A 23,922-nucleotide genomic window follows, 5' to 3' on the forward strand; every position below is an offset into this window, starting at 1 on the left:
TCCTCCAAATAGTTTTTTTGTAACCCAGATTCCTAGTGTCGGGACAAGGTCTTAGCAATAATGTCCCTTTTACAAAACCTGATGCTGTATGCAGTGATGATCCCAATTCATCAGGAGGAAGGGCTAGGGTTTTATTCTCACTTTTTTTTTTTGGTAAAGAAACCATCAGGAAAGTTTTGTTCAATCTTGAACCTAAAACTGCTAAATCAATCCATTCGCTACAAAAAGTTTAGTATGGATACGATTTATTCCGTAAGGAAGCTTCTCACGGTGGACTGTTTTATGGCTTCCATCGATCTTAGGGATGCTTACCTTCACTTCCCAATAGCAGTGGCTTCACAAAGGTTGTTTGCGTTTGGCAATTGGCTCAGAGGGCATAATATTTGATCTGTAGTTCAGAGCCCTACCTTTCGGGTTGTCCTCGGCCCAGAGGATCTTCACTAAAACAATGGTGGAAGTCTTGGCGCCTCTGAAGATTCAGGGAATTATGATAGTCCCATATCTAGATGATCTTCTGTTTGCCAGCTCAAAAGAACAGCTGCTGACAAATTTGAACAGAACACCACTTGCAGAGCTTGGGTTGGCTCTTAAACAAGAAGTCGAATCTGGTTCCTTCCCAATTGATAAGGTTTTTGGGCTACAACCTCGACTCAGGGGAAAAGATCCTGGGAGTGATAAAACAGATTCAGACATGCTCGCCAGTTACTGATCGGCTATGTCAACATTGGGTCTCCTAACATCCTCTATTTTGGCTGTTCAATGGGCCTCCTCCACTCAAGGAAGCTACAGCAGATAATTCTGCAAAATTGGAAGCATGAAGAACCCTTAGAGAAATAATTCACGATTCCCTAATTAGGAGGAAATTGTGGTGGTGGAGGACTCAGTCAAATCTGAGCAAGGGCCTACTTTGGATGTTTCCGGTCTCAAGAAGGCTAATGACAGATGCAAGTTCCTGGGGATGGGGAGCACATCTAGAGGATCATTTTGCCCAGGGAGAGCCTGGTCAAGCTTAAACGCAAAAAATATCATCCAATTGGAGGAACTGAAGGCAATTCTGATGGTGCTCCTTTGGTTCCAGGAGACGATCAAAGGGCCAACAAGTTCAGATCCTGTGCAACAACGCCACAGCGGTCGCCTGTGTAATAAATCAGGGAGGTACCAGAAGCAGGGCTGTCCTGACTTCAGCTTGGGAAATCCTAGTTTGGGCGGAATAGAATCTGACATCCCTGTCGGCCCTGCATCTGAAGGGCAGTTTGAATTAGATGGCATATTTCCTGAGCAGGAAGGAAATTTCAGAATCTTGAGTGGAGTCTCAATTTGGAAGTTTTTTAGATGGGGGTGAACAAGTGGGGTATTCCGCAGATCGCTCTGTTTGCGACCCACTCGAACTTGAAGGTTTCGGCTTTTTCCTGAACAAAGGGGATCAGGCAAGGGGCTTGGATGCTCTGGTCCAGCCTTGGACTTCCTTTTGTGTTATGCTTTCCCCCTTCCAGTTTATACCGCTGGTCCTCAAAGTTTCAGGAAGAATCCACAAATGGAACTTTTAGCCCCCTATTGGCCCAAGAGGAATTGGTTCTCGATCTGGTGGCAGAACCTCACTTAATATTACCTCTGCGGGACAATCTACTTAATCAGGGGCCCATCCTTCATCCAGACGTAAGCCAACTCAGGTTAGCAGTCTGGTTTCTGAAGAGCAGATCCCGAAGAATAGGGGTCTATCGGACAAATTAGTTTCTAAGCTGCTGAATAGCAGGAAGAAGGTTATTAAAGACATTTATTTCAAGGTTTGGAAATGCTACAACTCTTGGTGCATTGCAAAGCAGTATTTGCCTCAGATCATCATTTCCATCGTGGAATTTCTTCATGATGGAATGGAGAAGGGGTAACAAAATGATCACAAAATCCGTTGATGGGTTCTTTAAGGCTCTGGCTAGATCAAGACCAGCGCCTATCAATTTTTTTCCAAGTTAGGACTTGTCAGTGGTTCTGCAGGGTCTAACTAAAACACCTTTTGAACCTCTAGAAAATGCTACAATAAGGGATTGGACTTAGAAAACAGCACTATTGGTGGCAGTCACCTCTGCCAGAAGAGTTAGTGAGCTGCAGCCTGTTTCTATGTTTGAACCCTTCTTAACAATTTTCCCCAGACCGTATAGTTCTAAAGGTGGACCCAGGCTTTCTGCCAAAGACCTCTTCCTTTTTTCATTGATCACAAGAAGTAGTATTTTGAATGTTTTTTTGCATCCCCAGCCGGTCCTAAAGAGGACGTTTTCAACGTGCTTGATGTAAAGAGATATCTACTACGATACCCAGAGTTAACTAAGCAATTTTGGAAATCTAATTCTATTTTTGTGCTTTTTTCAGGATCACGTAAGGGAGATCCATGCTTCCAAAAGCACAATAGTAAGATGGCTTAGGACACCCATTATAGACACCTACACGGCCTCAGGGCAGATACCCCTGGAAGGTATCTTGGCCTATTCAACTAGGGCAGTACCAATATCCTGGGCCGAGAGGGCTAGCGTCTCACCCGAGCAAATCTGTAAGGCAGTAACATGGACGAGTTTCTCCATGTTCATCCGGCATTATAGAGTCTATTTACTGTCAACCTCAGAGCAGGCTTTTGGCCGGAAACGTCCTGCAGGCAGTGGTCCCACCCTAAAGCAAGTTCTTGCTTATCTCCAGGTGCTGTCCTGAAAGACGTTATTAGAAATCCTTAGACTTACCGGTAACGGTATTTCTAGGAGTCTTTCAGGACAGCAGCTATTACCCTCCCTAATGGTCTCTGTTGAGACTTGCACTGTTATGTTGTGTTTGTCTGTTTTTCAAATTCTGTCTTTCAGCATGGCTGGAGGTTTCTCGATTACGACTGAGGCCTTGGTGGAAGTGTCCTGCCTTAAAATACATCAATCGCAGTATTTCCTGGGAAGTTGGGTGGAGCTACGCTTTCTCCAGGTGCTGTCCTGAAAGACTCCTAGAAATACCGTTACCGGTAAGTCTAGATAAAGTTTTTGACAATTTCAGTGCTTCTACTGTGTGAAAATTGGAAATAAGTTGCTGCTGGGTGCCTGAAGATACAGGGGCCAGTTAGAATTTGAAGAAATGTAGAAGAGAAGACTTGTATAAATACTTGAATATATATATATATATATATATATATATATATATATATATATATATCTTGGCCAAATGTCCAGTTTAGCACTAATGGAAAAGTCTTTCAGAAGAATTTATTACATTGAAATTCTGCATGTGGATTTAGTCTATGGTTATTTCAGAATTTTTATTGACCGAGATGTGATTCTGTCTGTGATACTTTTTTTGCAGGCAAATAGAAGGCAAGGTGGTTGAAATATCCCGACTGCAAGAAATATTCACAGAGAAGGTGCTGCAGCAGGTAACCTAACCTGTTTATTTTCTATTGTGAAGAATATTATTTTTGAAAATTTAACTGACATTTGTGATCGCCAGATCAGTTTTGTTGAAGAGCTGCCCAGGTGTGTGGTGCTGGTCCCAAAAGTTCACTAACGTTATTGTATGTATGTTTTCCCAAGGCGTCTTTCAGGACAGCACCTTGAGCGACTCCACCCACAACCATAGGAAACACCTTCTTCCTCCAGATCTTTAAAGGGAGGCACCTCCCTAGCACACCTCCGTTTTTGTGTTTCCTCCGGCCTGGAGGGAACATCTTCTGTGAGGGGAGTCAATATCTCAGGTGTTCCTGGGAGACGACTTCCCTCCAACCTTTCCTCCAGTAAGTCTGTCTGTCCTCCCATACTTCCCGAACGGCAGCGGTAACTTTCAGGCTCCTTTTTCCCCTTAGTGCTCGGTGATAGCCAGAGAAGCGCTCGGTGGCCTGGATTTATTTCTTTCCGGTCTCCTTTGTTTCTAATCCCCACTAGTGGCAAGGGGCCTGTCTGGGCACCGGAATGGACACATTTCTTTCCTAGTGCACCTATAGGGGAGGTCCATTTACTGGGACTGGGTCTCGCTAAGGATTCCCCTGCTTTCTTTCTTCTCCCCAGGCCAAGACTTCTGTCACAAAAAATAAGTGTCCTTCATGTAGGACAAAGATGGGCGAGAATTGGATAAAGGCTCTATGCAGCACATGCATTTCTTCTTTAGTTCAGGAGGAATCGGCCTCTTTATGGGAAGAGTTGATTGTGTCTGTAAAGAAAGAACTTTTTGCCACGATTTAAATTTTTAGTGACTCATTAGTTTCCCCTACCACTACCCAGGCCTCCACTTCACAGTCCTCCCAGGACTCTGTGGCATTACCAGCATTAGAATCTTTAGCTGAAGAGCCTGTTACCAGGGAAGGTCACTCCCATGTTCCTACTAGCTAGGATTCAGAGGACTCATGGGAAGAGTCAGCAGTGTCCCCTTCAAGATTTAAAATTATCCCTGGAAGAGGTGGATGGGTTACTTAGGGCCATTTATGTTACTTTGGGTCTAAGTGAGGAAAGAAAGGATTTAAGTTTACATGGCCGCATGTATGCAGGTCTAAGTGAACCCAAGGGTCGGACATTTCCGGTCCACTCGGTCATTTCTGACGCCATAAAAAAGGAATGGCAGGATGCAGAGAAAAAGCCTTATTTTCTCAGAAGCCCATGAAAGGCACTTTGCTTTTGAGGAAGATCCCTCTGCAGTATGGAATAAGGTCCCTAAACTGGATGCGGCCTTCTCTCAAGTTTCCAGGTCCACTAATCTGTCTTTTGAGGACACGGGGGTTCTAAAAGACCCTATGGACAAACGCATGGATCTCCTACTTAAAAGGTCATGGCAGTCAATCATGAATAATTTAAAACCTGCTATGGCCACAACGTGTGTAGTCAGAAATTTTAGAGTTTTGGACTAACCAATTAAAGTCCCATATAGTGGCGGATTCACCTAAACAAGAAATCTTAGATTCTTTTTCCACTTTATCTTCTGCAGTTGCTTACATAGCAGATGCTTCAGCTGAAGCAATTAAGATGTCGGCATAATCTGCAGCCTTGACTAATACTGCAGAAAGGGCATTGTGGTTAAAGACTTGGCCAGGTGATGCAGCTTCAAAAAATAAGCTTTGCGGGATTCCTTTTTCGGGGACCTTCTTTTTTGTCCTGATCTAGAAAGTATCCTAGACAGGACAGCTGACAGGAAAAATCTTTTCCAATTAAAAAGAAGAAACAACCCCCAAAAGGTTTTTTTCGACCTCAAAAGGCTCAGGAAAAAGACAACAAACCCCAAGGAGGCAGGAGGAACTGGGCCACACAGAAGGCAAAAGGAAAAGGGGGAATCCTTTTCCATTCTCCTACACAAGTCGAGAAATCCCAATGACTCGGCCGTGCGGGTAGGCGGGAGATTACAGAAGTTTCTTCCGCAGTGGTCAGCGGTAACATCCAATTAGTATATCCTGACCACTTTAGCTCAGGGCTACATCCTCCAAGCAGGTTTTTGAGAACAAATGCCCCAGAACAATCCCTGGCCATGAAGTCCTCATTGGGAGAACTGATTCAACAGGGTGTGGTGGTACAAGTACCTCCAGAAGAACAACAACTGGGGTTCTATTCACACGACTTCCTGGTAAAGAAACCAATAGGAAAATTCAGAATGATCCTAAACTTGAAGCCTCTGAACAAATCTGTCAAATACAGAAAATTCAAGATGGATTCAATATTTTCGGTCAAACATCTATTGACGCCAGAGTGTTACATGTCGTCAATAGACTTAAGGGACGCATATCTGTACATCCCAATCTCCCCTCAGTCACAGAGGTACCTTACCTTCCACTCCCTGTTCTACAGCTCCTATCAGTTTCTGCCTGTGGTAATACTCTGAATCCAGAGTTTGAGGCAACACGTGACCCTCCCTTGCCTCTCCCACTGCAGCCAATCACCAAGTGCTGTCACATGTTGTGGGGGACGAGGTTAAAGACATTTGGTCACTTTTTCTAACCATGTTGCATTCATAGTTGAGGTGTAACATAAGAGTTGGCCTCTTTCCCCAACCTCCCGCTCTCACACTGCCCCAACATAATTGAATCACTGGGTACTTTTTCCTGGAGCATTCTGTTGATTTTTGAATTTAGTGTGGCTGTGAGTGACTTTGCCCACAAAGCCATGTTATTCATTCACAGGAATCTGTGAATGAAAAGACCGCAAGTCCCATCTGTCAATGTGGCAGAAGGACTTACAGATCTGAATAGATCTCAAGTGCAGTGATGTCACTGCACTTATAGTGCATTGATTACTTCATCTACACCCATAACAGAAGGTCTCCATACCACCGTACCAACCTGGGGCTGGAATATAAACTCATACAGGAGCTTGTACATTGCACTTGCAATGGACTGCACTGATAAATCTGCAGGCTTCAACGTACAACTTAATAAATCCACATTTTATTTTGTTGATGTCATATTTTTTAAATGTTTGCCAAAATGTGGACTATTCCTTTAAGTAAAGACTGTTTACAGCACGTCCTGTAAGGCAAACCTGTTACACTGCCCTGCGGATAACTTTAATGTTTAGCTCTAATTTGGATTGCATAGAAAAAACAACAAGCGCACACATTCAGCCACTAAAAGCAAATACTCTTAAATTTAGATAACTGTTTTAATTGGATCTGGAGAAAAAACAGCACATAATTGATGCAGTTGTGCCTGCATAGAAGAAAAACACTGATGGTCTCAGCTGGAAGCCTATGAAGCACAACTGCCAACATTTTCAAATGATTTCAAGGGACACTTTGATTCAGTGCTAATGTTCCTCAGCCTATATTGTGCATATATTGTGTGCAATGTTTCTCAGTGCAGCAAAAAACATTCTCCTTGGGTCGCCTAAACTGCATTATTAAAAATATTTTGCACAGAAAGCATTGACCTTCTATTGAAATGCACAAAATACAAATAGGGAATAAAATAAATTATAACTTGAACCTCTTAGAATGAAAGCTCCCAGAAGCAGGGCCCTCCTAACGCTCTTTTATTGAATTATATTGTTGCTGTATTGTCTTCCTGTATATTGTGAAGCGCTGCACAAAGTGTTGTCGCTATATAAATCATGTGTAATATTAGTAACAATATAGAAAATACAGTTGCTGGATACATTTTAAAAGCAGGCTGCATCTTCGGGGATGAAAGTGACCAGGGGGTAGTCCTAAAAACCTGGGGTACCCCTGGTATTCAAAACCGTACAAACATTCCTCAAAACATTCTCCAGCTAGTTGGCATAAAAAGCCTAAATAAACATTTGGTTACAACAGAGATTTCTGTTGCATCCAGTTGCAAAGGCATCTGTACAAAATGTTGTCTCTAATGCTAAAATATCTCCCCTCCTAACCTGAGTAGCATAGCAATAAACAAATTGACAGCAGGCATGTGCTAGAGGTAACCCCTTCCACTTAAAGTAGAATTCCAGCCTAAGGGTCCTTTCACACGTGCGGACCGTTTTTTAGATCAGTTTTTTATCATCAGTTGTCATCCGTTTTTCATCAGTTGTCATCCGTTTTTCATCAGCTGTCATCCGTTTTTCATCAGCTGTCATCCGTTTTTCATCAGCTGTCATCCGTTTTTCATCAGCTGTCATCCGTTTTTCATCAGCTGTCATCCGTTTTTTATCAGCTGTCATCCGTTTTTCATCAGCTGTCATCCGTTTTTCATCAGCTGTCATCCGTTTTTCATCAGCTGTCATCCGTTTTTCATCAGCTGTCATCCGTTTTTCATCAGCTGTCATCCGTTTTTCATCAGCTGTCATCCGTTTTTCATCAGCTGTCAGCCGTTTTTCATCAGTTGTCATCCGTTTTTTCATCCGTTTCTTTTTTTTGTTAGAACTTTATTTTTGTTACATATTTTGATGAAAAACGGATGTTAGCGGATCGGATGTTAAACGGATCGTCCGCTAACATCTGTTTTTTGTCTGTTCCGTTTTTTTGACGGAAGAAAAATAGGGTTTTCTTCCGTTCAAAAAAACGGAGCTTAACGGAGACGGATGTTAACGGACGTTAGCGGATGCTCATCCGCTAACGTACACTATCCCATTGGAAAGCATTGCAGTCCGTAAACGGACGTATGAAAAAGCGGACGAATGTCGCACGTGTGAAAGGACCCTAAGGCAGGCCATAGATTATGCATTTTTTTTTCCTTCAGCCACAGGTTGAAGGAAAGGTAATTGTTCAATTTCCCCCATCAACACAGTCAGTGTTCATGGGGTAATCCCTCCCACAGCGCTATTTTGTTCTCCTGGTAGGGAGCGTGCAGAGCCTTCCCGACTGGCAGAAAACAATAATCAGCGCTGGCAGCTATAGTTGCTGGCAGTCTGGTGAGAAAAAAAAAACAATCGGCTGGTTGTACTGAGGTTGATTATTGGATTGACTTCAGTACAACCAGCCTGCCTATAGATGTATTGAAATTGTGACAGTTCCTGCTGAACCTGCCGAATTTCGATCCTTTTATAAATGGCTTAACACTAACACATAAAAACTGGTCTTAAAATGTTCACTCCCCCCTCCCACTATCTATACTGCCTAACCTGTGTAAATAAGATCTTAACGGTTTTTAGTCTGTCTTGGTCTGGTCACATGATCCCCTGTGTTAGTGAGAGATAGCTGCAGGGCAGAGGGAAGGAGCACTCGACAGTGGCTGGGAATTCTGGGAGCTGTGATGTCACTTATAAGCTCCTGTTGTCACTGTTCCCGCTCCCTCCTCCCCCCTGTAGCCACTCACTGATACAGGAGAGCCGAAACTGCAGATCATATGCCCAGAGCAGATTAAAACTAAAATATACACCTTTTTTTTTACACAGGTTAGGTAGCAGGAGAGGGAGGGAACATTCTTAAAGGGGTTGTAAATCGTTGTGTTTTTTCACATCCTATGCATTAAGGTGAAAAAACACCTTGCACTGTCCAGCCCCCCAGCTCCCCTGTTTTACTTACCTGAGCCCCGAATTTCAGTGGGTGCGATCCCATGCCGCTCTCTCCACTGCTTCTCGGCTCTTCATTGGATAGATTGATAGCAGCGCAGCCATTGGCTCCTGCTGCTGTCAATCGAATCAAATGACGCTGGGGGCAGAGTCATACACTCGGCGGCTATGGACGCTGAATGTATGACATGGGAGCGCGCCCACAAAGTAACCCCCTCGGGAGAGCGCTTCCCAGAGGGGGTTAGCTATTGCGGGGAGGAGCTGTGAGAGCTGCAGTGGAACGCCAGAACAGGAGGATCGGGGCCACTGTGCAAAACGAACTGCACAGTGGAAGTAAGTATGACATGTTTGTTATTTAAAACAAAATAAAAAAAGTGAACCTTTAGTGTCACTTTAAGACTAGTTAGTGTTGGGCTGAAATTTTTACTTTAAACAAACAATGTCACCAACCAAAAGAACAGAAAAAACAAGGGCTAGATTCAGCATTGAATTACGCCGGCGTATCTATAGATACACCGCGTAAATTCAAAGCTGCGCCGGCGTATCTTCTTTCTGTATTCAGAAAGCAAGATACGCCGACATTAGCCTAAGATCCGACTGGTGTAAGTCTCTTACACCGTCGTATCTTAGGGTGCATATTTACGCTGGCCGCTAGGTGGCGCTTCCGTCGTTTTCGGCGTAAAATAGGCAAATGACCTAGATACGCCGATTCACAAATTTACGTACGCCCGGCGCTATTTTTTTACGTAGTTTACGTTAGGCTTTTTCGGCGTAAGGTTGCTCCTGCTATTATGAGGCGTACGCAATGTTAAGTATGGACGTCGTTCACGTCGAAACCAATGACGTCCTTGCGGCGTACTTTGAAGCAATGCACACTGGGAAATTCCACGGACGGCGCATGCGCCGTTTCGGGAAAAACGTCAATCACGTCGGGTCACCAAGAATTAACATAAAACACGCCCCCTCATCCTCATTTGAATTACGCACGCTTACGCCGGCCCCTTTTACGCTACGCCGCCGTAACTTAGGAGCACTTACAGCACTTGCCTCTCTAACTTACGGCGGCGTAGCGTAAATACGATATGCTGCGCCGCCGTAATAATGCGCGCCCCTACCTGAATCTAGCCCCAAGTATTTTAAATGCCTACTTGCAACACTTTTACTTTCCATAAACTGTTTTTGATTGATTTCAATTTGTGCCTCAACTTGCTAGCAAATTTAATTGCTTGAAGAATGAGTTCCCTAGCACAGCTTCCCTACTTATTTGAATGTCACAGCCCTCTTCTGAAGGTATTTAATTGGTATCTGTGCTCAGACCCTCCTGCCCACCTCCCTACATCAGCTTTTATGTAGCTGCATCGGAGACCAGTACAGGGCACAAAAGTTATAACGTCTGCAAAATAGGAGATAGATTTATGGACTTATTTTTTTTTTTTTTTATGTTTTTACTGCTAAAGGTGGCGATTTTTAGTGGGACTGCAACATTGCGGCGGACAAATCTGACCCCAAGTGACACTTTTTGGGGACATCATTACAGTGATCAGTGCTAAAAAATACACTGATCAATGTATAAATTACACTGGCAGGGAAGGGGCTAATACTAGGGGGCGATCAAGGGGTTAACTGTGTTCCCTGGGTGTGTTCTAACTGTGTGGGGGCTGGGCTCATACAGAAATCGCTGTTCGAGATCACTAGGAACAGCATATCTCCATGTTGGTATAAACAAAAAAAAGACCAAGAATTTTGAAAAAAAAATGTTTTACTTAATGCTATAAAACATATCCAATAATAAAAAAAAGTAAAAGATCAAGTTTATTCATCGATTTAGGTCAATATGTATTTTGCTACATGTTATTGGTAAAAAAAAATCCCAATAAGTGTATATAAAGTTATAGCATCTACAAACTATGGGATAAATTTATGGAATTATTTTTTTATTAGTGATGACGGCAATCAACAATTTTTAGCGGGATTGCGGCGGACACATCTGACACAAGTTTTGGGAACCAGTGACCCTGATAAAGTGATTCTGATACAGTGATCAGTACAAAAAAAATGCACTATCACGGTATTAATGGCACTGGCAGGGAAGGGGTTAACAGGGTTAAATGTGCTCCTAGAGCAGTGATGGCGAACCTTGGCACCGCAGATGTTTTGGAACTACATTTCCCATGATTCTCAGCTACACTGCAGAGTGCAAGAGCATCATGGAAAATGTAGTTCCAAAAGATCTGGGGTGCCAAGGTTCGCCATCACTGTCATAGAGGGTGCTTTATAACTGTAGGGGGGGGGATGCTTTGACTGAGGGAAGACAGAGATCTGTGATTCTGCTTGGCAGAAACACAAGATCTCCATCTTCCCCTCTCGCAGAACCACCGCCTAGCTTGTTTTCATTGGCAGACCGCCGTTCTGCCTCTCCTGAGAACGATTGCGGGTTGCTGGTGACATCTGGGCCACTGAACCTGCTAAATGGCTCCTGCTGTCCAATCGCAGCAGGAGCAGGTCGCCAGCGGCACACACGCGCACCCCAGATCTAGTGCACAAGATCACAAACAGGTACTTGAATTCGCTCAGGAGGGCCGCCCTGCCGCAGTATATTATGTGTGAGGGGTGGTCCAGAAGAGGTTATCCTGGCGTGACTCAGGGCCTTTCAAAGGAGTGTTGCCATTTATTGAGCCTTTAGGTGTTAGGTGTGCATAGCGGACCTACAGATTAAAGATGGCCATACCCTAGTAGTTTTTCAAAATGAACATTCGCACTAAAAATCCTTATCAGTACGTTTGATGTCATGAAAAAATATAGTTTGTAAGTACTTCTAAAAGAGGTGACTTTATACATTGGATAATGGAGTGATTCCTGATTCTGCAGAGTACAGTCTGGGAGCTGAAGAGTTACCCTGACTGAAGTCTCAGATTTGGACATCTGCTATGTAACTGCTTTGCTAATTACTGCATCACACCATTTCTCCTCTCTGCTGGAGGTATCTTGTTATGTGCTTTTCAAAGGTAACCGTCTTTTTCTGTGTGCAGCTCTATTAGAGGAAGCCCTTATTGGTAGTAAGCATTCTATACACTGGATATGCAATATTGTTCAGAGCTGTGAGTAAGGAAGGATGCTTCTGCATTAATATAGGACAGTCTGGCTCCTTTGTTACCTCTCCTGTCCCTTATCTTCCTGCAATAACAGATTCATGAGCTTACCTGTCCCTGGAATTAGTCTTTTGTACTTCCACTGAACACGCTGCTTAGTGGAAGAGCAGAATTTTACACAGAATAAGCTGCAGATAACTTCCAAACATCCCTTTCCCCATTCGGCATGTTTTAGGTTTCATTTCCATGGACGTTTTTACAGCCACTTTTTTTTTGCCTTTTTTACAGCTTAAAGCGGTAGTTCCCCCTCAAAAAAAATTTTAGCCTTAGATTGAGGCTCATTTTGTCTAGGGGAATCGGCTAGTTGTTTTAAAATCGAAGCTGTACTTACCGTTGTAGAGAGCGATCCTCTCCGCCGCTTCCGGGTATGGTCTTCGGGACTGGGCGTTCCTTCTTGATTGGCAGGCTTCCGACGGTCGCATCCTTCGCGTCACGAGTAGCCGAAAGAAGCCGAACGTCGGCGCGGCTCTATACGGTGCCTGCGCACCGACGTTCGGCTACTTTTGGAAAATCGTGACGCGATAGATGCGACCGTCGGAAGCCTGTCAATCAAAAAGGAATGCCCATACCCGAAGACCATACCCAGAAGCGGCGGAGAAGATCGCTCTCTACAGCGGTAAGTACAGCTTCGATTTTACAACAACTAGCCGATTCCCCTAGACAAAATGAGCAGGAATCTAAGGCTAAAAAAATTTTTGAGGGGGAACTACCGCTTTAAAAACGACTGTCCATGTGTTTTTAACGTCTGGCGTTTTTACAGCTCTAACACTGGAGCTTCAGAACGCACTGGTCCTGTTTTTTTTTTGTGCAGCTTAAAAACGGCTCAGCCATCTACAGCTCAAAAACGGCATGAGGCCATAGACCAGGGATATGCAATTAGTGGACCTCCAGCTGTTGCAAAACTACAAGTCCCATCATGCTTCTGACTCTGGGTGTCATGCTTGTGGCTGTCAGAGTCTTGCTATGCCTCATGGGAATTGTAGTTCTGCAACAGCTGGAGGTCCGCTAATTGCATATCCCTGTCATAGACTAACATGGAGAGCCATTTTTAAGCTGCAAAAAACGCTCAGAAAAGTGGCTTTAAAAACTTCCAAAAACGTCCATGGAAATGAAGCCTAATTATTAAAGAGACACTCTTCTCCAAATGATCCATATTTTCAGTTTGTGTAATGTTCAATATATAAACTGCAAAAGGGATTCCTTAAAGCAAATGCACAGATGTAATAAAGATCTGTAGGTACCAGCCTGTTCGTCCTACAAATCGAATCATGTGATTTTGTGTTTGCGCCTAATTAGGCCCCTTACACACTGAGGCAGGATGTGCAGCGGCGCTATACTGTCGGAATTGCCGCGGTATTCGGCCGCTAGCGGTGCGGTATTGACCCCCGCTAGCGGCCGAAAAGGCTTAATACCGCCCGTAATGCGCCTCTGCAGAGGCGCATTTCCGGCGGTATTACCGTGGTGTCCCATTGTTTTCAGTGGGAAGAAGCGGTATATACACTGCTCCTCTCACCACTCCAAAGATGCTGCTTGCAGGATATTTTTTTTCTCCCGCCAGCGCACCCCCTCAGTGTGAAAGCCCTCTGGCTTTCACATTGAGAATGCTGGGGCAGGAGTATTTCAGGTGTTTTTTATGCGCTATTTTTAGCGCTAAAACGCCTGAAATACGCCTCAGTGTTAGGCTGCATTCACACCTTAGCGTAGGTGATTTGCCGCGTATTGCGGCGACATCAAATAGGCGTTTTGTCCCGCGATTTGCGGCGACAAAACGCGACATTTTAAATATTGTTTTTTTGCTGGAGGGGTGATTTTTTACATGGTCGGCTATGCCCGAACGCTGAAGCCGCCCGAAAAAAAGGGTCCGGGACTTGTTTTGAGCTTCAGGAGCTTCGGCGTTCGGCGTGGAGATGTGAACCATCTCCATAGCCGACCATGTAAAATCACCCCTCCAGCGTATTAGGGGCTGCTGCGGCGTCGCGCTTCAGGCGTAAATACGCCTAGGTGTGAATGGAGCCTTAAAGGGGCCAACACTGCTAAAAGCTTGTTGCAGCATTAAATTGGAGGTCCACCCTAATAAAAAAATAATAATAATTTAATTACCAGAAATTCCAGTTGCTATGCGGATATTCCTAATCTGCCTCTTCCTAGTCCACTGTAGGGCTTCTTCCTCGTCCTCCTCGCGTTGTCTTCTGGTCAATGGGGCGCGCTACCTTCTGAGAACTGTGTGTATCCCAGAAAGCAGCCGCCCATTCACAAAGCGCCGCGAGACTCGCACATGCGCATTAGGAAACGGGCAGTGAAGCCGTAAGGCTCCACTGCCTGTTCCCCTTAGTGAGGATGGCGGCGCTGGGACCTGCCGCGATCGAGGGAACGGCCTCGAAGGGCTGACATTGCGGGCACCTAGGACAGGTAAGTGTCCTTATTAAAAGTCAGCAGCTACAGTGTTTGTAGCTGCTGACTTTAAAAAAGAAAAAAATTGCGGGTGGAACCCCGCTTTAACATTTGTTTAGCCACGTTTTTGGGCATTTTGCGTTTTTACAGCCAAACAGCTTTTGCTCCTGGACACACATGCAGTATTTTTTTTTTTTTTTTACTGCCCCTAAATGCTTTTGCCTCCAAAGTCCTCTGAAAGTTTGTGTACATGGGCCAACATGGAGGAGAGTTCAGAGGCAGTAAAAATAAAATAAATTAATTGGTGCAATGACTGCTTTCACACTGGGGCGCTGTACTTGCGGACGTTCGGAAAAGTCCTACAAGCAGCATATTTGGGGCAGTTTGGGAGCACTGTATATAGCGCTCCCAAAACCCCCCCCCCCCCCTTTTTTTTAACCCTATTTTGTTTGCACTGATTGCATTTTCTGCTTCTGTAGGAGCATGAGCCTGAAAAGTGTGTATGGACACATTGGCTAACATGGAGAGCAGTTTCTAGGCAGAAAAAAATAAGGGCCAGATTCACAAATGAGATACGACGGCGTATCTCCTGATACGCCGTCGTATCCCTGTTTCTATCTATGCGACTGACTCATAGAATCAGTTACGCATAGATAGCCATAAGATCCGACATGTGTAATTGTTTTACACTGTCGGATCTTAAGATGCAATACCGCGGCCGCCGCTGGGGGGAGCAATGTCGGGTAAGCAAATTAGGAGTTGCGGCGATCCCCGATGGTTTTTCGCGTTCGCTACGTCGCCGCTAGTCTAGTTTCCCGTCGCAAAGTTAGTCGTTTTTTTTTAGGGTTGTCCAGATACCGATACTAGTATCGGTATCAGGACCGATACTGAGTATTTGCGGGAGTACTCGTACTCGCGCAAATGCTCCCGATACCTAAATAGAATACTTTTTTTGTATTTATCAACATGTTCTATGAAAATTCTTTGAGTTTTTTACTACTGCGTGACAAGCAAATAAAACATTTTTATTCATTTTTACTCATTTTTATTCTTTTATAATGTCTTGAGTTAGAGTTCTTCATAATTCTAAAGAAAATATCCTTAGTCTGTATTGTGGTTTGAAAACTGTCACATGACATTTAAAAAAAGTATCGGTATTCGGTATCGGCGACTACATGAAAAAAAGTATCGGTACTTGTACTCGGTCCTAAAAAAGTGGTATCGGGACAACCCTAGTTTTTTTTGGTGCCTTAACTTTACACAGCAATCGTATTGCTGTGTAAAGTATGGCCGTCGTTCCAGCGTCGAAATTTAAAAAATAACGTCGTTTGCGCAAGCCATCCGGGAATACGGAATTACGCTACGCGCGTCGCCGTTCAAAAAAATGACGTCACTTCGCGCAAAGCACGGCGGGAGTTCGGAAACGGAGCATGCGCGGTAGGTCCGGCGCAGGAGCGCGCCTAATTTAAATGGCACACGCCCATTTGAATTGGCCTGCCTTGCGCCGGAGGCCGCCGGCGTAGGTTTTCATCGCAAGTGCTTGGTGAATCAGGCACTTGCGATGAAAAATTGCGGCGGTGTAACGTATCTATGATACGTTACCCTGCCGCCGCCCTACGTAAATCTGTCCCTAAGAGCTCAAAAGCCTGTAGTAGGAGCTGCTTCTTTGAGCTGCAGTTTGCATGAGCCTGAATAACTGTAATGATTATTTTTTTTCCTTAAGGAGTGCCTCTCATTTCAGGAGCAAGTTGAATACGTGTGTTTGTGTCATGAGGAACCCCTGCAAATAATGTGATCCATTAATGTTTTCTGCCTTTCCTTTCTTCTGCCAGGAAACAGACATTGACAATATCCATCAGCTTGTCGTGGGCGCCACGGAAGATATCAAAGAAGGAAATGAAGATATACGAGAGGTAATGTTCTTGTCTGCAGTTACATTGGCTGCAATTGTGTGTATATCTGGAAGACGAGGAGGTGGGCAGGATTACGTGCGTGTGTGGTTTTGTGTTAATAATGATTGTTGCACAACAAGACCTAGAGAAAATGCTGTGTAGTAAAGGCTTAAGCCCCTCTATTCACATCAATTTCAAAGCAATTAGCCTGACACTTGTGACTATTTCTTGGAACTGTATTGTACTCACAATTGTAGAGTATGGCGCAGTTCAGTAAGTGGGGAGAAAATACTGCTTTTACAACATAAAATGTTGTGTTGTTTAACCACTGCAGCCCCGGAGGATTTGGCTGCCAAATGACCAGGCCACTTTTTGCGATTTGGCACTGAACGCTTTAACGGACAATTGCATGGTCGTGCGACGTGGATCCCAAACAAAATTGACATGCCTTTTTCCCCCACAAATAGAGCTTTCTTTTGGTGTTATTTGAGGAAAATCAGGGCAAAATCGTGGGTGCGCGATATACGCCGATGCCTGCTTCCCGCGCCGAGTTTGAACCACTGCGCCGGCATATACAGAGCGCAGTACACTCGGGTATAGTCGGGCAGGCTCGGCTCCTCACGCGGTCACGTCCTGGACGCACAGGACGTGACCGCGAGAGGAGCCGAGCCTGCCCGAGTGTACTGCACTCGGTATATGCTGGCGCAGTGGTTCAAACTCAGCATGGGGGTCGAGCGGGGAGGACACCGCAGAAGGACGCCGTACCCAATGAGGAGGACACCACCGAAGCCGCAGACGGACGCTGGACCCGACGAGGCCGCCGATGGATGCCGCGCAAGACACCAAAACTGTAAGTACTAAAATGTTTTTTTTTACAGGAATGTGGGTCCACTTTAGGGGTGCGCGCTATATGCCGGAGCGCGCAATACCCCGATAAATACGGTATATCTAAAAAAAAAAATTTTCCTCAGTATAGCCCGATACGTATTCTTCTACATATTTTTGGTAAAAAAAAATTGCAGTAAGCGTTTGGTTTGCGCAAAAGTTATAGCGTCTACAAAGTAGGGGATAGTTTTATGGCATTTTTATTAATATTTATTTTTTTACCAGTCATGGTGGCGATCAGCCATTTTTATTATGACTGCGACATTATGGCAGACACATCGGACACTTTTGACACTATTTTGGGACCATTCACATTTATAGAGCGATCAGTGCTATAAAAATGCATTGATTACTGTATAAATGTGACTGGCAGGGAAGGGGTTAACCCCTAGGGGGTTAGGAAGGGGTTAAGTGTGTTCTAGGGAGTGATTCTAACTGTGTGGGGGCTGGGCTTACTGTGACACGACATTGATCACTGCTCCCGATCACAGGGGAGGCAGTTAAAAGCTCCTTCTCTCTTGTCACAGCTCTAGCAATCTCTAGATGGCAGCTGTATAAAAAACACTTCTGCCTACTGTACCATGGGGGATCGCTGGCTCTAGTGGTAGATGTGTTTTCCATGGACTCAACATGCCTCTCAGCAAATAGCTTGGGGTGTCTTCTTTCCAAAATGGGGTCATTTGGGGGGGTTGTGTGCCATCTTGGCATTGTACGTCCTTCAAAACTATGATAGGTAGTGAGGAGTGAAATCAAAAATGTATGCCCTTAGAAATCTTGAAGGTGGTGATTGGTTTTCGGGGCCCCGTACACGGCTAGGCTCCCAATAAGTCCCACACATGTGGTATCCCCGTACTCAGGAGAAGCAGCAGAATGTATTTTGGGGTGCAATTCCACATATAACCATGGCATGTGTGAGAAATATATCATTTAGTGACAACGTTGTGCAAAAAAAAATCAGTTTGTCATATTCCCGCAACTTGTGTCAAAATATAAAATATTCCATGGACTCGACATGCCTCTCAGCAAATAGCTTGGGGTGTCTACTTTCCAAAATGGGGTCATTTGGGGGGGTTTTGTGCTATTTTGGCATTTTATGGCCTTCGAAACTGTGATAGGTAGTGAGGAGTGAAATCAAAAATTTGTGCCCTTAGAAATGCTGAAGGCGGTGCTTGGTTTTTGGGGTCCCGTACGCGGCTAGGCTCCCAAAAAGTCCCACACATGTGGTATCCCCGTACTCAGGAGAAACAGCAGAATGTATTTTGGGGTGCAATTCCACATATAACCATGGCATGTGTGAGCAATATATCATTTAGTGACAACTTTTTGTAATTTTTTTTTTTTTTGTCATTATTCAATCACTTGGGACAAAAAATAAAAATATTCAATGGACTCAACATGCCTCTCAGCAGTTTCCTTGGGGTGTCTACTTTCCAAAATGGGGTCATTTGGGGGGGGGGGTTTGTACTGCCTTGCCATTTTAGCACCTCAAGAAATGAGATAGGCAGTCATAAAATAAAAGCTGTGTAAATTCCAGAAAATGTACCCTAGTTTGTAGACGCTATAATTTTTGCGAAAACCAATAAATATACGCTTATTGCGATTTTTTTTTTACTAAAGACATGTGGCTGAATACATTTTGGCCTAAATGTTTGACTAAAATTTTGTTTGTTCGATATTTTTTACTTTTTGTTATAAGAAAAATCATTTTTTTTCAAAATTTTCGATCTTTTTCAGTTTATATCGCAAAAAAAAAAAATCGCACAGGCAATTAAATACCATCAAAAGAAAGCTCTATTTGTGGGAAGAAAAGGACGCAAGTTTTGTTTCGGTACAACATTGCATGACCATGCAATTACCAGTTAAAGCAGCGCAGTGCCAAATTGTAAAAACACCTTAGGTCTTTAGGCAGCGTATTGGTCCGGGGCTTAAGTGGTTAAAGGCGCATTTTTTTGTTATTTTTTCAAATGACAATTTTTATTTTTTTTATTTTTGCATTTTAGTCTAAATATGAGATCTGAGGTCTTTTTGACCCCAGATCTCATATTTAAGAGCACCTGTCATGCTTTTTTCTATGTTTACATTCCTTGTAATAGGAATAAAAGTGACCCATTTCTTTTTTTTAAAAAACAGTGTAAAAATAAATATAATCAAGTAAAACAAATAAGAAAACAAAATGTTTTAAAGCTCCCCGTCCCGACGAGCATACGTGAGTAGCACCCGCATATGAAAACGGTGTTCAAACCGCAATCGTTGGAGCGAGAGCAATAATTCTAGCCCTATACTGCCTCTAACTCAAAAGATGCAACCTGTAGCATTTTTTAAATGTTGCCTATGGAGATTTTTAAGGGAAAATGTTTGACGCCATTTCATGAGCGTGCGCAATTTTGAAGCGTGACATGTTGCGTGTCATTTTACTCAGCGTAACATTATCTTTCACAATATAACAAAAAACAATGGATTAACTTTACTATTGTCTTATTTTTTTTAATTCAAAAAAGTGATTTTTTTTCCCAAAAAAAGTGCGCTTGTAAGACCGCTGCGCAAATACTGTGTGACAGAAAGTATTGCAATGACCACCATTTTATTCTCTAGGGTGTTAGAAAAAAAAAAATATATATATATATATATATATATATATATATATATGTGTGTGTGTGTGTGTGTGTGTGTGTGTGTATATATATGTTTGGGGGTTCTTAGTAATTTTCTAGCAAAAAAAATAACAGTTTTAAACTTGTAAACACAGAGTCTGAAAAACAGGCTTGGTCCTTAAAGCGGGGGTTCATCCAAAAAAAATTTTTTAAATTACATCTAGCAGAGCCAGCATACTAAGGACATTTCATTTTGGCAGGAAATTTTTTTTTTTTTCGCCGAACATACCTTTATATTCTGTTTTTGTCCAGGGCTTCTGGGTTCCGATGACTGCGGGACTGGGCGTTCCTATCCTTCCGTTGGATGATTGACGGCTTGTGAATCAGGTGACCTGTCGCACAACGCGTGTCACCAGATGTCGGGAAATAGCCGAGCTACGAGTCGGCACTATACGGCGCCTGCGCAGTCAGCTCTCCACGGCGGGCGCAGGCGCCGTATAGTGCCGACTCTTAGCTCGGCTGTTTCCGGAAATTTGGTGGCGCGCGTTGTGCGACAGGTCACCTGTTTCACAAGCCCTCAATCATCGAACCGAAGGATAGGAACGCCCAGTCCCACAGTCATCGGAACCATGAGGCAGGGATAGGATCGCCCAGTCCCGGAGTCATCAGAACGCGGAAACCCTGGACCAAATCAGAATATCAAGGTACCGTATTTATTGGCCTATTGCGCGCCCCGGCGTATAGCGCGCACCCCCGAACTTGAAGAAAAATTCCTGGGGAAAAAAAAAAATACTTAGTTTGGATGCTCCTCGCCGGTGTCTTGCCCGTCGTCCATCGTGTCCTGCCCGTCGTCCATCGTGTCCTGCCCGTCGTCCATCGTGTCCTGCCCGTCGTCCATCGTGTCCTGCCCGTCGTCCATCGTGTCCTGCCCGTCGTCCATCGTGTCCTGCCCGTCGTCCATCGTGTCCTGCCCGTCGTCCATCGTGTCCTGCCCGTCGTCCATCGTGTCCTGCCCGTCGTCCATCGTGTCCTGCCCGTCGTCAATCGGCAGCCTCGTCCAGTATACGCCAATAAATACGGTATGTACGGGAAAAAAAAAAATTACCTGCCGTAAGTAAATGTCCTTAGTGTGCTGTCTCTGATGTTAAAAATTAGTTTTTAGGGTAAACCCCCGCTTTAAGTGGTTAAGATGACCCTGCCTCCTGATCACATACCTGTTATGGGCACGGCCCCATCTGTAGCGTGATGTGGAGGAGCACAGGAAAGGGAAAAGGAAAGTTTTTGAATGACGTAGTGTATTATTATTTTTCTACAGTATTGATATAGCATCAACAGTTTACAGTTTTATTATTTTATTACTGGCTGTCAGAGCCGTGTGATAGATGTTCATTTTTGGGGGGATTCTGCGTTAAACTATACAAAACTACACTGTCCAGCGTTCTTGTTAAATAGTTTTGCTTCATATAGAATCGGCTACATTTTTTTCAAATGGAAATATCTACTTGGTTTTACATATATAAAGCCAAAGTCTCACTGCTTACTATCAACAGCTACACAGAGGTTTTGTTGCAGTGTTTTATTTTGATATTCTAGTTTACTAGCCATGGTGTACATGCACACCTCCAGACAATTTATTTCACACGCACACACGCACGCGCACACAGACCTAGCACATAGCTGACAGTTGGTATCAATATTGTCTGATCTACATTGACATCTTCCCCTGGAGGCCTTCCTTCCTTTCCCATTTCCTCCCATCTTGTAGGTCCTGCATGTCTGCCTGTCCTGGTATAATAGCAGTTTAGTTACCGTTGATGGATTTCCAGTTCTCCTCTAGGTCACACCAAACCTTTTACAGCATAATGGGATGGATGGTTGACCTATCATAATCCTCCACAATCTTCAAATTGGGCTAAAAGCCTTTCCTTTCCGGTTTAATCATTTACTATGTAGAAAAAGTAACGTATAACAGATAATATATGATTTAAATAATTCCCCCCCCCCCCCCCCCCCCCCCAAAGGCTCTGTCTTGATACATATGAGAGAATGGAGCTGGGGAATTCAGTGTGATGGATGAGTGAATGGTAAACTTGACAGCTGTCTCCGGCAATGAGAACTCTGAATGTACAGCAATATGCTTGCGATCTCTAGTGTGATAAATCAGCTTTATCATTGTCAGAGGCTTTGTGCTCAGAACCTCTGTGTCTGTATGAGGCATATCACACTGCAGACCCGTAGAGGCTGAGGAGGTAAAGTCTCAAGCTCACCCTCCAGTTGTCTACTTCTCCTGCGACTCAGTTTTCTTGCTGCAGAGCTCAGCTGTCAGGAAAACGCACACTTTTTCTTTGTGTAAATGCTCTGAAATTTTAGGTTAAAAATAGTGCATGCATACCTACAGAACTGTTTTTTTCTTGTGGTTTTCTTTTTTCGATTTCCCCTTCTGCTGTGCAGCCATAGTACAGAACCTAGAATTTTCTATGACCTTAGCTCTTGACTGGCTGCATAGCTCAGAAGCCATAGGCAGGGATAGACTGGCCATTGGGACTATAGGGAGTTTCCCGGTGGGCCGATGGCTCAGTGGGCCAGCTTCAGTGACAGCGGACTGCCGCCCCCCTCCATTCCTCTGTCTCTCCCTCCCCGCAGCGCTCACCTGGGGGGAACAAAGGAGCAGGTGGAGGACCAGAGGAGCAGGGGGGACGACAGAAGAGCATGGGGGGAGGGGACAGACAGCTGACTCAACAGCTATGGCCTGGGAGTTTCTCACTTCTGCCTAATCTTGTCCCATAAGGGGGGCACCACACTGATTCTTTGCCCCCGGGTGAAATAGCTTCCCCACTGGTACTGCCTATAAGAGTACCAGTACCAGCCGTTCTACTCTAATAAAGTAGAACGGCTAGTGGCTAGTGAAGGGGGAAAGGGGGCTTGGGTGGCCAAAGGGGGGGGGGGGTGCGGGATTTGTCCGGCCGTCATGGGAGAGACCTGTCAAAGTGGGCCAGTCTGGATGAAGTCCAGGGCCAAATTTCTGTCCCAGTCCAGCCCTGGCCATAGGCTTTCCACACCTTCCTCACTTGATTTTCTAAAACCACTTAATTCCCCCATCAACACAGTCAGTGTTGATGGGGGAATCCCTCCCTCAGCGCTATTATGTTCTGCTGGTGAGGGGGGATGGGAGACGTGGGGAGCCTTCACGGTCAGCAGAACACATGGATTACTATTGGGGGCTATAGCCGCCAGCAGTAATCACAGGTAAAAAAATCTGCCAGGTTAGTTCGCCTTGGGTACAACCTGCCTGCCCATAGATGGATTGAATCTTGGTCAATCCCCACTGAACCAGCCACGATTTGATCCATCTATAGCCAGCTTTAATGTATCATTATGCTCCTACATTTGCATAAGTTGCAGTTCACATTACTTTATAGAACAATCTTGTCCCTCATAGTCGTGCCTTCTCATTTGATTGACAGCTGCACTAGTAAAACAAGTGGCTAATAAGAGACGGGGGGTTGGGGGGTTGGGGTTAGGACCAGCTCCTTACAGCCCAGGGGTTGTTTCTACAGCGAACTTCCTGTGAGAGAATGATTACATCACCTCCATCATATGATAAAACCTCCTTCATTACCTCCCACTAATGCTGGAGGAGGTAATGTACTTGACTCATATTGGCATGTGGATAAAGCAAAAGGTAAAACAGATTTGCAAGTATGCATGTCTATACAATGATTACCTTGCAGTTTCAGTTTGCATTAAAAAATGACTTTAGTTCTACTTTAATACACTTATAGAAAAGCGTTAGTCGCTCCCATCCGTGTTACCAGATGGGGACATTCAGCTGCCGTTAAATTAAATATTGATCAGTTTGGCACACACACAATATAATACCTATTTTTTTGTAAAATATAAAGGATAAGCTTGCATCGGGTAAATAGATACCAAACATGCCAAGTCTTAAAACTGCACGTGCCCATGATATCACAAAAAAACATGATGACCAAAAATCACCATAGGTGACACATTTAAAGCCTTTACAGCTCAGTTTAGAGACAACCAGGAGCTCTTGTGCTAGAATTATTGCTCTCACTCTGACGTTGGCAGCGATATGCCACACGTGTGGTGT

General features: G+C 44.3%; 1 protein-coding gene across 1 annotated transcript in view; it reads left to right on the top strand.

Annotated features, from left to right (window-relative positions):
• The window catches only part of STX18 (syntaxin 18), a 237,369-nt gene that overhangs the window by 210,550 nt on the left and 2,897 nt on the right, over positions 1 to 23,922 (top strand). Inside the window, exons 9-10 of the mRNA XM_040335414.1 lie at positions 3,328 to 3,397; positions 16,273 to 16,353. Of these exons, the coding sequence (XP_040191348.1) occupies positions 3,328 to 3,397; positions 16,273 to 16,353 (151 nt within the window). The remainder of the gene's footprint in view (positions 1 to 3,327; positions 3,398 to 16,272; positions 16,354 to 23,922) is intronic.

The sequence above is a fragment of the Rana temporaria genome, chromosome 1, assembly GCF_905171775.1.
Source record: "Rana temporaria chromosome 1, aRanTem1.1, whole genome shotgun sequence".
In the NCBI taxonomy this organism is placed as follows: Eukaryota; Metazoa; Chordata; class Amphibia; order Anura; family Ranidae; genus Rana; species Rana temporaria.